This window comes from Pelecanus crispus, chromosome 10 (genome assembly GCF_030463565.1).
Source record: "Pelecanus crispus isolate bPelCri1 chromosome 10, bPelCri1.pri, whole genome shotgun sequence".
Taxonomy (NCBI): domain Eukaryota; kingdom Metazoa; phylum Chordata; class Aves; order Pelecaniformes; family Pelecanidae; genus Pelecanus; species Pelecanus crispus.
Genome location: NC_134652.1, coordinates 24630083 through 24647382, shown reverse-complemented (window position 1 = coordinate 24647382; position 17300 = coordinate 24630083). Strand labels below are relative to the sequence as shown.

Below are 17300 nucleotides of genomic sequence, written 5' to 3'. Positions count from 1 at the left end.
CTTCCTTTCTGAGGGATGTAGGCTCCCTTAAGCTTTTGAAATTACACTAACCCAATATGCCCAAGGAGAGCTAAAATACGCCATTACGCTCATCACAAACCTGGTGGGGACCTTCAAGCAAATGCCCGCCACGCTGGACAGCACGGCAGTTGCACCATTCTTAGGGGGAGTAGAATTACACCACACTTTTTCCTGTGTCAGGACCGTGGCGGGTGCAGTTAACGCCTCCTGGCCACAGCAGATAAAACGAGATAAAATAATTCCTGCCCTTTTCTGTGCTTATATCTGCCTGTCAGTGTTAGTGGTTGGTGATCTCCATTGCTTCAGGTCAGGTGGAAAGTGGCTGTGTTATTGCTGCAGTCAACTGGAGGATGTATTGCTTCAGAGGGGAGCTACAGTGGGCTGCTGCAGGAATGCTTCCCAGTACCTCCCACTGCAGTGCCGACCCTCCTTGTGTTTCATCCCACCCTGAGCAAGGCAGAAGTCTTGTAGAAGAAAGAAATGGCACTCTTTGCAGTAGCCAATGGAGCAGGTGGAGTTGGTGAATTGGTGGGTAGTTTTAATGGTCAGTTGGTAGAATTCTTGGTTATTGCAGCAGTCTGTAGGTACCAACTGCTGTGGTTATAGATGTTAACCTAGCACACAGTTTGGAAGGTAGCCTCAGTGGTGAAATGTTTCCTTCCCACCTGTACACCACCGAACCTGGAAGGGATGTTCCCTCTATGACTTGCCCCCATTGCGGTGTCATGAAATAAGCTGATGGCTAGCAGGAGAAAAGAGGGAATGAAATTCAGATCAGAGGCTCTTGGAAATTCTTCACTGGTTTTTAGTAACTAAAGTAACTAGTTGATGGGAGAAGCAAACGCAAAATAAAGCAGAGTTGGCACAAGCCTTGTGTATCCCACTGGTAACACGGGAAGGGTGACCAGGGAGATGGAGACATGTATCTTGTCAGCAAGAGGAACTGGCATGCCCTGAGAGATGTGGACCAGAAGCAGGGCTTGTATGTGAGGGATGGCATGTGTGCCATCTCAGAGCTTACTGAAGACTTTGACTGGGGCCTGAGCAGTGCTTTGGCCTGTTCGCTGTTCTGTAAGCAGGTATCCTCCACCCTCCTAATGCAGTCATGGTGCTGGCTCATTTTTCAGTAGCTGCGCTGACACTGAGACTTCAGGCTGAATCCACTGGGCTCTACTTGGCCCGTTGCTTTTGGCTGAATGAGACTGGGAACAGCTTTCGAAACAGCCTGAAGAGCAGGGGCTCTGGGCACCTGTGGCTTGTGGGGAAGGATGGGTCAGGTGGGGAGGGGGCAGCGGATGCTGCGGAGGGATGTCTCATCAAGGGGTTTACAAAATCCTGCTCCAAGTGCTGTAGCAAACTTGGAAGGAGGTCCCTTGCCCAGATTCTGAGCTGGTCTCGAATGTGAAGCGGAGGATTATGCCCATAGTGGATGGCTGGGGTGCTTTCTCCTTCCCTTTCTATATACTGGTGCATGCACACGCATTCAGAATTCATGTTGCTTTGTAGTGCTAGCTTTGGTCAAACTGGGATCTGCTGTAGGCAAGAACCTAAGCTGAATGGTGGGAGTTCTCTCTGAGAGAGAGAGAAAACACCCAATCCGGCTTTATCTGTGCCTTTGCAGGCAAGTAATGGCATGTCAGGCTTGAGCAGGCTTAACCCCCATGTGTTCACATTGTTAATTGTGACTGAGATGACTCTCACCTATAGCTCTGAGCCTGCGAGGATTCAGTAATTTGACCTCTTCGACTCTTGAAGTTCCTGGAAAGTTGCTGGTGTCTTGTGAGAGCCCAAGCTCCCCCCTTCCTCTTAACGTGCCCATCAGGTTGCTTTTCTTTTGCTTTATAATGTGTACAATAGGTAATAGTCAAGGTATGCATTCCTGCTGAAAGAAGAGGACAAGAATTCTCCTTCCCTTACCAGGTCCACCTGCTGGATAACCCAAAGAAAAACATTAGACAAGTTGTTTGCTAATAAACTGAAAAATATGCATATGAAAAGGCAGCTCTGAATGACACTGAGCGTAGAAACTGCAATGGCAAAGGTGCACACCATGACTTTTTTTAAATGATCCATCTCTTTTAGGTATTTTTAGTACCTTCTTTCCTTTTTCCACTGTTGTACACGTGTTTGTATCTGCCTTCAGTTAGATTATCTTTGCAAAGTAAGTACAAGGTAATGAAATACCGGAAAAGAGAATAGATTTCCCTGGCCCAGTCTTCGGGGTGCTCGTTGGAGATACAAATATAATGACTTAAACCATCTTGACTTATACTCTGTGGTGTTGATAGTCTAATTTCAGCATTACTTAAACAAAAAAGTGGAAACTCTGTTCTAATTTTATGTAGTTGGTTCCTTTTTTGTTTGTTTGTTTTTTCCAGTACAGTAATACCAAGGTGTTCATAGATACTAGCGTGTGGAAACACAGATTGTTACTGTGTGAGCTTTTTGGCTGTCTTTAAGATCCATGTGTGTATGTACTTTTAGGGGTAGTATTACACTTTTACGCGTGGAGCTGTTTGTTTCTGGGAGGTTGGGAGAGCGTGGGAAAAGGCTGTTACAAGGTAATAATATTAGTGGTTTTGCTAGAGGAAGAGCTTTGTCAGAAAGTACGTCTGCTGGCATTTCTTGAAAGAAGTCTTGTATTTGTTTATTGTGCCCTATTGGCACTTGAACCTCCTCCTTTGTCAGTAGCTGAAGGCAAGTGATGAGGATTTGACCACCGTCTTGTTTCTTTAGCTTTCACTGGGTGAGAAAAGTGGAGCTTCACCATTTCATCTTCACTTGCTCGCTCCAGCCGTGTCTTCCCCTTGGTGACTTTACGACTCTTGCACAGTTACTGCAGCAGAGATGCTGGTGGTGGTGGTCGGGGATGGATGCTCCTTTGCCCTCACGCTTGGGACATCTTGCTACTGGGGTCATTCTGTACAGGGAGGCTGGAAAACAGACTTTGGCTTTCAGAAATGTCGCCTGCAATGGGGGTAGTATGCTGTTACGGAGTCATTAATTTTGGCTGGTCTTTGAAATGGCAGTGTAGAAACACTGAAATGGAAATGTCAAAGTCCTGAGCTGCAAATAGCTGGAGGGAGGGAGGGAGGGAGAGCGTTTGGGAAGTGTTTTTACATGCTTAGTTTCTTTATATTTTTCTTTAGGCATCTGCTGCTAGCTTTTGTCAGAAAGGACATACAGAATCTACAGGGGCCTCTGGTCATTCTTAAGGCCTAGGATGATTTTTTGTTTCTACTAACTTCTGCAGAAGGGGAAATGGTGGTGATCTGAGACTTGCTGGTATTCGTGTTTAAAGTGGTGGTGTGACATGGCATACTGTCCTGTGCTACCCTGTTGCAAATGCTGAGATCTCAGCTGTTCTGTAGCACAGGCTTGTTAGAAAAATAAGCGAATATGGGGGAAAGTCTGTGGCTTGAAGTGCAAGATGAGGGAGCTAGCTCTCTTTTACTGGGAATGTCTCAGAGAGGAAGTTTAAATTTAAACAAGCAAAGAAAAGCATGAAGGAACCTAAAGGCTCAGACTAGTCTCACACTACAAAATATATTTGATGCAAATTCAATTTCTGTCTTGAAGCAACCTAAATGATATCTTAGCAGCTGGCACCAATTGACTATCTCCCGGAATTGGCATGATGACAGCAATCAAACTGAATTTATTGCTTTGGGTTTGATTCCTCTTCCGGACTCTTCCCATTCTCAGAAATGTAATCTAGAATGTGTTCCCACAGGAATGACAGCTTCAAGCCTCCTTTAACAGCAACGATAGAGCATGGTCCTAGTGCAGGATGAAGACAGGTGGACTGTAGTATTGAGCAGCCGGGTTGCATGTTCCAGTTGAGAGCAGGAAGACTATGAACTGGTAAAGGGAGGAGCAAAGGTTCTTTTCTTCATGATGCAGTTTCTCATCAGAGATGATTCACAGCTAAGTGTTAGTTTTGTTGTTCCTTCTTTTTACTGCATTTAGGAAAGGAATCTGCCTTCCCATTGGGTTGGCTGAACTTTTTGGCTGCTAAAAGTCATCCCCATGTCCCCCCCTGCCCCTTTTTTTCCTTAAGGCAGGTGTACTAAGTAGCGAGCGAGCTTTAGCCACACGACCTCAGTATAGCTGCAGTTTGGTAGAGCCAGCCAGTAAATAAGGCAGTGGGTGTGTTCCTTTGCATGTGGAACCGTTTTGAAATGGTGCTGTGTTTCTAATACTTGTTGAAGAAAGTATGGTAGAATTAACTTTTGCCACCTCGCTTTCTGGTAGGTGTGAAATTAATCACTTTCACTGATAAATCTTGGTTTGATGTATTTCAATAGCTGTTTTGTCCACTCTTTCAATTAGTTTTTAATGCTGTCTTCTGCTTGCCAGGAGAAGGAACTACCTGAAATAGGTGTGGTTTTGCTGAACTTTGTTCCTAGAGCAATAAATGTTAGTGTTCCCTGGGCAGGTGGAGGGCATGGGGCGCAAAGGGCACGTCTCTTTCAACCTCCCCGGTCACTGGTCCTTTGAGGAGCTTGTGGCAAGACTCTGGCTGGAAGGCATGTTTGTGTGGCAGCTGCCTGCAGCTGAAACAAAACCCCTCTCCGTATCTCTTGGGAGCGGGAGTCAGTCAGGGCATCGTAGCTATGTCCGAAGCCATGAGGGTTTCGTGCTGCGCTGCCTGTGCAGGGTGGCAGTGCCGGCACCTGACACCTAACCATCTTCTCCAGCTCCATGGCTCAAGTTTGGCCCTCAGTCCGCTTGCTTGGGACTGATCTCCTTTTTGGGTTTGTTGCAGGTGTCTTCTCCAGACTCTGCCTTTTGCAGGCGTACCTCAGCTCCACGCAGACAGGTCTCCCTGTGCTTGCCTGGCAGCCCCTTCTCCTTGGCACAGCTTCCTAACAGGCTGATAGGCACAGTGACCTTTTTCTTCATCTTTTGTTGTTGTTGTTATGTAAATGTTCTCACTTGACAGCTCTAGGCTACTGGGATTTGTAGATGTCCTGTGCCCTGTCTTCGTGTCTGAAAATGTTCTCCTTCAGGCCTCGGGTACCCTTGGAGGAGAAAGACCTGGTGAGGAAAAACCTCCCGTGAAGCAGCTGTGCATGTAGTGGCTAGAGTAGAAAACCGGGAAGTGATTCCCTGGAGAAGAATGGAGCCCAAAAGTTGTGTCTCATGTTATTCATCCATCTCTGCCACCGCATCTCTGGGGTAACAGACTGAAGTGGTGAGACAATGAAAGGATTTTCTTACCAAAGAGTAAGAAATGCACATCAATATAAAACTAGTCATATGCCCCACCCTGCTAGAGATTGCCAGCTTTTCGTGAAGTAAAGCTGTCTGCATTTTGTGTTTTTTTTTTTTTTTCTGTTGGGTCCACCTTTCTTTTACATCACGTTATCCTGTTTGTCTGCTGAAGTTCGATGCATTTGGGTCATACAGGCCGAACTATCATGGTTTTGGTCTGCTGTCTTCTGTACTCAGGCAGGGTTGTTTTTGTTTTAACCTGCTCAGTTAAAGATTCTTACAGCTGTGATGTTATTAACTGTGCATGGCCACTTCTGTCCATCCACTGTGCACGAGCAGTCCTGTCCCAGTGAATGGACTGCATGTTCGTATAAAATTAAGCAGTTTAATTTTTGCAGGTCCTTAACTCTCACAAATGATGCTAACACAATCATTCTTGTTTTCTATTAAAGTGAATCCCTAGACAAATCAAAACCCAACCCAAAGAAATCCCAGTTCTCTGAACAGACAGTTTCTTATCGGGTATATTCTGAAGAAACCTGTTGTTAACGTTACTGGAATGACACTTAGCACAGTATTTGCAGAGCAATAATGTTAAAGGTACGTGGGTTAAATGTAGTCTCGCATGCTGAACCAAGATGCAGAAATCATATCATATAAAGGACTAATAAAGAGAAATAGATATTCACACCTTAGTTTGTGTGTCAACCATGAGAAAGTTTTCTCCTGCTGTTTTTAAGCACCATCTCCTTAAGCATTTACGTTTTAATTTTTTCTACGGAAGAGCTATGTAGATTGTGCTTTTCTGTCCATGTAGATACTCATTGCTTCAGACTGTAGACAGAAGAATTGTCCAAATAGCAAGGTTCTCTTTTTTTGGCTGGAAAACAGTAAATGAATATTAGATGAGTGTCTGTAATATCCTGTACTTAAGTTTTAAGCATCAGCTATTGTTCAGGGCTAGGCAGCTCTGTAACATAGCAGAAAAAGAGCTTAATGAAACCCAATATTTGGAAGCAGGAGGTAGATGAATTCAGACTTGGAACAGCGGTGCTAAATTTTAACAGGAAGGATAACTAACATTTGGAGTAACTTCTGTGGGTGTATGACTTTATTTATCGCTTGAAGTCTTGAATGTGAACCCTTATGTTTTCTAAAGGATATACTGTGTTTTAGGCAAGTTATGGAGATTGCTGGTTGAATTTCATAGTTTGTGGAAGATGGGAAATAGGCCTAGTGTCCCAGGCCTGGGATCCTGTAAGGCAGGTCAGATGTGTTGCTGTGTTTCCATTAGCTCTGAGGTGTGCTTCCAGTGTGCTTTAAGAATAAACACCTTCACTCCACAAGTGGCTTGCAGAAATAAGTTTGATCTTTTGGGCAGAGGGAGGAGAAATTATTTGCTTTGCAAGCTCTTGGTAATGCAAGGATCTGAACCCCTGTCGTCTTTTCATCATTATTCTAATACTTTGCATTTTTAAGGTTTGGTGGGACCCTATATAAGAGGTGTATTGAAGCCCGGCCTTTGACTGCTCTGCTGGACTCACAGAATTTTGTTTTTTCTGTATCCTACTGGGAATAACCGTTGTTAGACCAGAGAAGGGTAGAAAAATTGCAGCTCTGTGTTTATTCCTTATGCATTTAGGTACTGGGTTGTACCCCACAAGTACCAAGTCAGCTCTGCCACTGATCCCTGGAACGAGAGTCAAATGCCTACTCTGTGCCAAAGACCACCAGGCGATAAAGAAAGATTTAAAAAGGGGCTCTTTTGGGGGATGGGGGGGTCACAGACTCTTTTCAGGTCACAGGCTGGGCTGTGTTCTGGTGCCGCCTGCAACAAGATGGGTGATCCTGCAGGAACGGGATCCGTGATCTTCCTGGACCTGCAGCAGGAAACCCACCCAGCCTGACCCTCCGCTGCCCTCAGTTGTGGCGGCTGGCTGCTGCGGGCTGGTGCTCCCAGGGCTGGAGCATGCTTTCTCTCTGCGAGTTGTGCTTGAGTTTGCCTGTTTTGTTGCCCTGGAGACAGAAGAGTGTGGTATGCTTTCCCCCTGACCAGAAATAGTTTCCTGTACCTTGTGACCGGAGCGCTGTACTCCTTCTCTGGTCTCCGGCCAGGCTGTGTGGTGCTGGAGGGATGGGGTGTGGGGTGATGACCTCTTGTCACAAGTTCTGGTGTGGCTGCTGCCCATGATCGCTAGCTGCCCTGCCCGCTCCCCTCCCTCTGCACGATGGTGTAGGATTTCAGGGGAGCAATTGCTCTTGATTTACATCTCCCATGGCATTTTGATGGTTATGTCATTTTGTTTGAGCTTTGCTCCTGTCAGCTGTCTGTCCTGGCTGTCAGGACTCGGTGGCTGAGTAGCACGTGGTGAGCTCTTACCTCTTCTTCCCCCTTTGCTCAGCTGTTTTTGCTGTCTGCTTCCCTGTGTCCTTGGACTTGGGAACAGATTCTCAGCAAGTGTAACTGCGCACGAGGGCAATGTGATCCGGGTAGATGAAGGATCCCCTTCTGTAGGAGTTCCAAGTAGAGCTGGGAGGGTAAGCAGGGAATTTGCAAGACCTAGGCGTGCAGCAGGCTATGGATAGTTTATCTTAAACTGTTGTCGTGCTGTGAGAATCTGGCCCGAGTGCAGAGTATGCAACACAGTCTGTTACCTTGCAACTGTGTTTTGCAAAACTTTTTGTGAGAGATGCTGCTAAAAGGGAAGCCAAGGCACCCCCACCCCTCCCCAGCAATGCAGGTGAGAAAGCGCTTGCACTGCACCAAGGCCTCGGGAGCGTGGAAGCTCTCCAGGCTTTCTTGCTGCCTGCTACTTTATTGGAGAGTGGTTCTGGCATAGAACTGTAAAACAGATGCAACAGCAACAGTAATTTCCAGGATTTGAGAAGGAAGGAGAGATGAAAGGAGTAATTTACCTTCCCCCATCCCTGAACAGTAGCAGATGAGGATGTAAGCACATCTCAGCCCTATAAAATATTAATTGGGACATTTTCTACAGTTCAGCAGTGGGAAAGAAGACAGAAATCCTGCAATGCCCTGAGCTGCTTTTCCCAGCCTGGGAGAGAAAAGTGTTCTGAGCTGAGATCTGGCTCGGTGTCCGTCTTCTGCTCATGGGGAAGAGAACAGTTGCCCAAAGCCTTCCTTTACAAAGGCAAGGGAAGACCATGCAGAGACCATGGAGCTGTACAGGCTGTTTTCAGGCAGAGCAATGCCGTGTGGCTTTGTTGAGGTGGGTCTCTAGCGGGTTTCCTAGAAATTGGAGAATGCTGCATTCCTACGAGTGATCTGCTGAGTAGCCCAACCAGCCAAGGGTCCTGCTTACTCCTGCAGAGAAGACTTGTGTGTCACAGGGGATGCAGAGAAGGTCTGTTTTCAGGCCTGTGTGCTGAAGATCTACTACAGAAGAAATGTCAAGAGCAAGCAGGGACTGCTGCTTCCCCTTGCTATGTTCTTTTGATGGCTGGACTGGGGAGGAAGGGCAGTCCTTGCTTCTTGCCTCTTTGTAGGCATCCGCGTCCCCAAAAGTCTAGAGTGTGGCAGTTGCCAGCACTGCCTAAAAGATTTGTTTCCCTCAGATCGTTTCAGTGAATCTGTGCTTGTCCAGTGTGAGCATTTCACTTGGGAGCATGGGGGCTTTGCAGTCAAAGTTCAGGACTCAGTCATTGCTGTAGTGAAAAATCTCCTGTCTGAGCATCAGTGGCTAAAAGGCCCCCTGCTTCTTGGCTGAGATGGGCAGTTGCCCTAGCTCCCTCTCCTTTCCTTGTGCTCACACATTACGTTTCTAGGGAGGAGAAACCATTTTTTACTCTCCTTGATATTTTTTTCTTTAATCCAGATGACAGTCGTGCTCGAACTGATGTTTCCTTTGGGCTGAAATAAACGTACTTAGCATTTGGGCAAAACTTCTTGCCTGGCGATCTCGAAGTGCTTGATCAGCATTTCACCAGCAAGTCCATCCGTGGGTGATGAAGTATGGTTACCTTTACGGTTCAGTGGAGCTGGCAGAGTTCCCTACTTCATGTGATAACTGTGCACTAGCAGGAGATCTGTATTTCTTCCTCCTACTCTGCCCTTCTCCCCCAGGGTTTCTCTGGAGTGGAGGCAGGTCCTTTTCCCATTTCATGTTGGCTATTTCTTCAGAGACTTCTCCTCTTCCTTCTCTCCAGCCTTGGAGAAGGAGGTAAGTCTCAGAAGAGATGCCACTGGAAGTGGCTTTGCATATCTGTGAGGCTGACAGAAGAGCAGTGTCTTTGACTCTGCTGCTACTTGCTTTGAATCCAAGGAGGGAATATCAGTTTAGTGCTAGCTCTGTAGCGGGAGCAGAGGTCCTCCTGCAGCCTTGGCTGCATAGCCATTGCCTGAAACAGCTGTGAGGTTTTGGGAGACAGTTGTGTTCCAGCAACTCCCAGCCCTCTGGATGCCTGCTGGGTCACCATGTTCCTTTCTCCGTTGAATATGAATAAGAGCTTAGTTCGGAGTTTTGCTGCTTAACACCTTGTTTCTTATTCTCTTTCAGATCACCAGAAACTGGAACGTGAAGCTCGAATCTGCCGACTTCTAAAGCATCCAAATATTGGTAAACCTCCTTGGGCTCAGAGGGATGGGGGTGAGAGAGGAGTAACGTGTTTCATCTAGCATGCTGTAAGAGAGCAGATGTATTCTGAACATTCACAACAACTCATCAAACTTGCCTGTTGAAATTATTGCAGTTTCTCTCTTTGACAAATTCTGCGTATGATCCTGTCCCATTCCTTAGCGTCCTGGCCCAGACATTCACCAAAGTGTGCTGTGTTCCCACCCGCTCGCCCATGCAGAGCTGTCCCTGCTCCTTGGGTGATGCACGGCTCTTGTCTCCTCATCTGACATTCTGCAATAAGAGTGAGCTGTTGTGTTTGTTTTCCCCACACCTGTCTTCTGTTTCTTCTTCTTGGCGCTTTTTGATGTATCTGTTTAAATGCTGTATTCAGTGACATGCCCAAAGTTAAAGGAGGGTGGGCTAATATGTCAGCTCCTCTCATTACAGTAGCCACTTAGTCTGAAAACAAGAGACCAAAAACTAATTGCCCATTTTGGCAGTGGTCAAAAAAAAAAAAAAAAAAGGAGTAACGGAGTAAAGGGAATACTTTGTCTAGAAATACAGGAAGAGGCAAAATAAGGCACAACTTCAAAGCAAAACTACATTATTTACTGAACTGTAGAGAGAGGGCATGGATTTTTATCTAGTTCCAAAGCACCACAGAAGTTTGTCTCAAGTTTTCTTTTACAGAAATTTCACATTGCTGGAAGTTGCTTTGAGCAAAAAATTTGGACCATTAATAATCCCCTTTTTTGGATCTTTAAATAAATAAAGCCATTAGGATCCTAGCTAAGGTCTAATTTGAGTTAATTTATTTAAGAAATACCAAACTACCACCTTCAATCAAACTACTGTTAAATATCCCTGCCTGGGAAACCTGTGATGCATTTCATTGTCGTTCTTTTGCATCACCCTATCTGTCAGTATAGATAACATGTTAAGGGCATCTGTCTGGTCTGCTGACTTTCAGCTTTGTAATCATTTCATAGAATTGTTTAGGCTGGAAAAGACCTTTAAGATCATCCAGTCCAACCATTAACCTAACACTACCAAGTCCACCACTAAACCAGTTAAGGGTAGAGTAGTAATTTCATGTTTCCAGGCTTGGTGGCTGGATTATTTTTTAATGAAAGTAAAAACTAGGAATCATTAAGATTGGAAAGGATCTCCAAGATCACCAGTCCAACCATCAACCCAACACCACCATGCCCACTAAACCATGTCCCAAAGTGCCACGCCTACCCGTTTTTTGAACTCTTCCAGGGATGGTGACTCCACCACCTCTCTGGGTAGCCTGTTCCAATGCTTGACTACGCCTTCCGTGAAGAAATTTTCCCTAGTATCCAATCTAAACCTCCCCTGACTCAGCTTGAGGTTTAGATTTTTTTTTTAGACTCATTTGCTCCTATCCTCTGAAGACCTGGGAGAGGAAAGGTGCCTTACAGCACACCCCATGGACTAGCATCTGTAGCCTATTCCATATGTGATGAAGAAGCAATTTTCACAAGCTTGGGACCTCACAAAATGCGAAGCACCTTAGTAGCAGCTTTTCAGCAGAAAGAGCTTTGTTGCCTCTGAGTGTAGTTGTGGAGGTATGAGCAGTGACCACCTTCTACAGTAACTTGCACTGATGAATATATTGGCCGCTAAATTTACTGCTTGGCAATATTCAGAATGACTAAAACTCGTATTAACTAGTTGGTGAGCTTCATTTGCCCCATAAGACTTGTTGCACTTAGTTTAGTAGGTGATGTAACTTTTTATTTTGGCCTTAACTTCACTTTAATCATCTCGCCTTTTTATCATTTGTTACATCTTTTCTTGCCAGGCCTCTCTCAGAGTAAATCTCATACACAAGAGGAAAACCACTTTTATAAATAAACCGCACCAAAACCAGAAACATATCACATTCCTGGTTCAATTCTGCAGCTTGTTCCTCATCTGTAATGAGTGGCAATGCTTGTCTCCTGTTGTATTGTGGTTTGGAAAAGACAGTTTGGGGGAATGTCAGTGGTTCTTGCATTTTCTACAGAGCATTTCTTGTCTTCCTAGAAAGAACATTTTTCCTTTTAAGATAAAGAGACTAGTCATTCTAAACTCAATGGGTGGTCACAAATAGCAATAAAGGAGTTAAGTTTTATGCCGGCAACACAGAATCAAAGTGTGTTGAATAAGATCTCGGGAAGTCATATGGTCCATTCAGCAGACCTGTGAAAACTTTTTGTACCTGGCTGGTTCCAGGCATGTTTGTTCTTAAAAACCTTTAATGCTTCCACAGCCCCTAGTGGCAATCTTTCAAATGTTTAATTTTTTCTGTCAGACATTAGAAAAAACATACTTTGTTGCTATCTTAGCTTGTTGTTTCTAGTTCTATCAGGAGTATATGTAGAAAGTAGTTTTTCTTTCTTGTAACAATCTTTTACATATTTGAAGGCTGTTATCATGTCTCTTTTTAGTCCTCTTTTTCTTCAGACTAAACAAACCCAGTTCTTTCAATCTTTTCTCATACATCATATTTTCTAGACCTCCAGTCTTCCCCCCCGCCGCCTTTCCTGGACTCTCTCCAGTTGCTTCATATCTTTCTAGAAATGTGATGCCCAAAACTGGACATACGATTCTAAGTAAGGCCATGTCAGTGCTGACTAGAGGGGGAAGAATTGCTTTACCTGTCCTACCAAAGATACTCTTGTTTTGTACATCAGCCTGTGAAACTCGCCATTTAAATATACTGTTGATGCATATTTGTTTTCTGACACATTATTATTCTGATGCTCCAGACTACTTTCTGCGGAACTTCTGGCAAGTAAATAATTTTTCCTTCTTGTATAGATGAGGATTCCTATCAAAGCCTACATTACATTTGTCTTCATTAAAACAAATAGGAAGAAATCCACCCTGTGCGTTCCCCCACAGATTTGTCAAGACCATTTTGATTTATCTTCTGATGCTATAATAGGGTTGCAACTCCCCCCACAGTAACATGATCTTTAATAACAATGCCATATATTGCATCATGTAGATAATTAATAACACTCTTGAATACTGTTGGGCTCTGGACAAGCTCAGATACATTGTTTCAGTTTGACAGTGATCAGTTTTGTGTATGTTTTTTCAATGAGTTGTATACACCATTGTAAGCTAGTTCTGAATACACATTTTTTCTAAATTGCTTATGGAGATAGCACATAAGATGCTGTCAGAAGCCTTGCTGAAGTCCAGATGCTACATGCATTGCTGCTTCCATATTCCTTGGACTTGTTGCATTGTCATAGAATGGAAACATGTTGTTCTGACATAGTGGTAGGTTTTTTCCTTGAAATGTATATTAGCAGTTAGTAATCACCTAGTTACTGCCATTCTGTGTTGTAAACTTTTCTGGATGAATACTTGGTGTGTTGCCTCAGCGTGAGCCATGATAGTAACACTGCACCAATCCTGAAGAATTCTGCAGATTTTGCGCTTGCTTTAATTTCCCCATTAAGTTTTCTTGTTACTGTTTTTGTTGCAAACTGCATTGTAGCGTGTCCTGCTCTTCTACAGTGACCTGAGCCTCTAGTGAGTCTGGGCAGAGGATTGAAAGTTAGGACTCGGCGAGGTGGGCTGCTTTTCTCTCCTGCCTGTACACAGGATGTAAAGCAAACCTATTGCTGAATTTGTGTTTCTTACCCATTTGCTGCAAGACAGTTGATTCTGCTATGGAGATTCTGGACTGCAACACACTGACCATAACACTGCTACTCCAATAAAACAGAGGTTACTCTAGGTACAAAGTAGTGGTGATACTTCCATTTGCTGTTGCTCTTTGTGAAATGACCGCTTTCTGAGCTATCCTAACATGCCTTCATTGAATCGCAGCCCTAATTATAGGCTATTGCTCTGTAACTACGTGTTTTGCTTGTCTTTAGATGCACATTATGGCTAAGATAATCACAGTGGAGTAATCCTTCTAAGAGCTTAGTGTTGCAGTAAGGTTTTTTTGTCTGGACAGAAGAAAGTTGACTTGAGGCAATTTTCTGATTTCCGACTCATGGTATGTACCATGTTCTCATTGCGAACCATCCATTTGAATGTGCCATTATAGCTAATCACCTTGGACTTTAGTTCAGTAGAGCAAGGACTTCTTTCCCTAACTTTCAACTTGCTTTTTTTTCCTCCTGACTACTTTCTAGAGTATTTTGCATTCTGGTCCAGAGAAACCATTTGCCAGCCACGCCTACCAAAGACAGCAAAATTGGATGGAGATCAATGAGTGATCTGTTCACTCTGTCCTCTTTTAAAGGAAAAAAAAAAAAGATGCACCCATTACTGAGGATATGGGAGTGTTAGAGAGGCAATATCATTAAAACCCCACTGTCCATAAGCAGATAAAATGCCTGTGGAAGTTGTCAAGAGTCACAGCTCTATGGGGAATTCCACTTCTTGAACAACTTAGTGTTCCAGTGATTCGCTTATCTATAAATCTTGTGGGCATTTAGCATGGATGTATTTGGGAACACGTAGAAGAGAATGATAACGACTCTCTTCTCCCTTGGTCCCTGCTTTGCAGGAAAGAGGCAGGTTTCTGCAAGCATGCTCATAGCCCTGACCCTTCATTTGCAGATGCTTTCCTGATTTTGCCACTGAAGCTTTTGCAATGGCTACAATAAAATAAATTTCACCATTGCCTTCTGTTTGTTGTAGAGCTAAACTTAAAATATGTTGAATATCGATTCTTGCTTACTGGAACATCTCTTTTGGTCTTCTACGTAATTTTAAACTCAATTTCAGTCAGTGATTTTTAAGTCCTGTAATTAATTCACTACATAGGGATTCTCTTGTGGAAAATTCAGTTTTTTCCCATGCTTTCTGCTACCCATCAAATACTAGAGCAGTGGCAGAGTTGGGAACCCCAGTATCTTCCTGCAGGCTTGTTCAGTGCAGATGTGAAGTTCAGCACAGTGCTGAACACGACCTTTCCTGTCTTAGGACTCCCAAAGCAATAACGATGCAAAATCTGATAAAAATCCTCATTCATAGTTTCGAAAACTCTTCTGTAGCATTCCTGCATTCTTCTACAAGAGTAGGACTGTGGCTTGTTCAGTGCACCATGAAGTCTGCTCTGTGCATGGATTTTGGCCACCGTGTTGTTAGGCGTTGCCCTTCTAAATTTTCTTTGTTACGCCAGTCTAAATATGTGCCTCCTCTTCAGATCTGTCACCAGATGATCTGTACTCTTTCTCAGATATTTTTAACCCAACTGTACAGAAGTAGTTCTTAAATATTGTTCATGCATAGTTCAAACTAAGCACTTCTGGCCGGTTATTGTGTCCCAGCTCATGGCAGCCTTTTCTGTGAAGAACTGCATGCACTTAAGTCTAGAATAATAAAAATACATATTTTCCCAGTTCATGGCAGCCTTTGCTGTGAAGAACTGTATGCACTCAGGTCTAGAATAATAAAAATACCTATTTTAAGAGAGGCTGGTAGTAGCCCAAGAGCCAGAGCCAAATTCTGTTTCTGATTTCTGCCTTCATAGCCTTTGCTGAACTGCTTCAGAGTTAATTTCTTTGAGAGAATTTATAGCAGTAGTGAAATGCTGTCCTCAGCATCTGTTAGAATTATTGCTTTTTCAGGTTTTTCCTACCTCTGACTTTTTCTCCAAAATATACTTGCACTTGAATTCTTCTTATTTTAACTTCTATCTGTTGGCCTCTCTCAACATAAACCACAATTTTGGACGCATCCTTATCTAAAATGGTGAGAAAATGGTATAGAAATCTCCTGTGAATTAGAAGAATTTCTTTTGACCCAGTTCAGTTTTATTTCCTTTGACAAGTGGTCTGTCCTCCTACTAACTCTTGTCTGGTGGGAGTGATTTTGATGGATGTGTATAAGAAAAGGCCTCCAGTTTGTGTACCCTTGAATGACGGTTATGGTCAAGGTATGAATTGCTGCGAAGACCAAGAAGTATGCTCTGCTTCTGTGTGCAGCCCAGCTGGAGAATCCCACAATGCTCATAACTAACCTGGGCGGGAAACAGGGTGCGTTGATCATGTCTGCAGGCCTAATACTTGTTTTGTTGTCTTAGTGGTATCAGCTACAACTTAAGGTTCACTCAGTCCTCATTTTGAGATACTACTCTTGATAAGCAGGCCCTCACTTTTTCCTCCCTGCTGCCACTTGGAATGTTTTCCTATCACCTTTTCCTTAACAAGAGACTTGAATTGCTTCCTTAGTGAAGAAGAAAAAACCGTAGGCTGTGTTTTGCTGTAAACAGCAGATTTCCTTGTTTTCATTTGGCTGCAGAAATCCAGATTGCCTTTGCAATTGGGACAGAAAGGATGTTATGTGCAAAGAATAGTTAAAATGCTGGGGATTCTCCAGTGGTTTGGTCACGCTTGCTGCGCTATGGAAGCTCAGTGATTTCCAAGTGGGATGCTCCTGCGCCCGGCCCGCTCTTTAAAGCTGCTGCCCTGTGATTTCTGTTGCTGGGTGACTGCTCCTTTTCTTGGGTGAAACTGGTGCAGAGGGGATGGTGTGGGGCAGCTGGGGGATGGGGGGAGAAGAGACCTTGTAGGAAGAGTTTATGCTTTATGGCTTTCTCAGTTACTGAGCAGCTTTTCCTTGGAAGTGTCATGGGGCTGTCTGAGAAGACAGCAAGTTGCTGTGCTTCCTAAGAGGTCAAACAATGATGTTCTTGGCCTTATGCCTTTAACCTGCTCTCCTCTTCCTCCCCCACCCCACCAAATAAAAGAAAAAAAAAAAAAACCAAACCAGAAAAGAACCCCAACCACCAAACATGCAGGAAAAAAACAAACAGAATATCAGCTAGAGTGCATTCCTGCTGGAAAGTTTGAGCCTTTGACCTGCAAATTACCATTTATTATTTCCAGTCCCTGAACTGTTAAGGATTTAGATGAGTGTCCATGCATGTCTGGCTGAGAGAAGGCTCCCCAAAACCCCAGGGAGTCCAGCTTTTTATTTCTCATTCTGATTCTCCCAGCTACTTTTTTCACTAACTATTGTTTATTTACCTCTTCTTGTTTTCTCTTTTTTCTGCCTCCTCTTCCTATAGCTTTTCCTGTAGTTTTAAGAAAAACGTTTCTCCATAATCCCCTGTAATTTGGGAATGGAGTAAGAATTGCATTTTCTTCCTTGCCAGGGGATATATTTATTCTGTATGTCTTTGTGGTCTGTACTAGAGAGGTATTCGGATTCCATTACTCATCTGTTTAGTGGGGAGACTTATCTGTATGCAAGCAATCCCTTAAAAAAAAAAGCAGGATGATAGCCAGACTCAGTGTACTCAAACACAAAGGTACTGCAAAAGTCAGAGGGGAAAAAAGCCCTACTTCCCCCACCCCCCCCCAGTTAGAATAGCATTGAGGAAATGGCAGGAGCCTCCTTTGGGGTTCCCCCTGCCTGAGCACCGAACAGAAGAGAAAGACAGCTGAGCTCTGATCAAATTGTGCAAGCGATAACCTGCCTTTTGAACAGAGCTTGCCT

The 17300-nt window shown here is 44.0% G+C and overlaps 1 protein-coding gene across 3 annotated transcripts in view; it reads left to right on the top strand.

Moving 5' to 3' along the window:
* The window catches only part of CAMK2G (calcium/calmodulin dependent protein kinase II gamma), a 121143-nt gene that overhangs the window by 44163 nt on the left and 59680 nt on the right, over nt 1-17300 (top strand). For all 3 annotated transcript variants that reach the window (XM_075717420.1, XM_075717419.1, XM_075717418.1), the window contains exon 3: nt 9756-9815. In XM_075717420.1, the coding sequence (XP_075573535.1) occupies nt 9756-9815 (60 nt within the window). The remainder of the gene's footprint in view (nt 1-9755; nt 9816-17300) is intronic.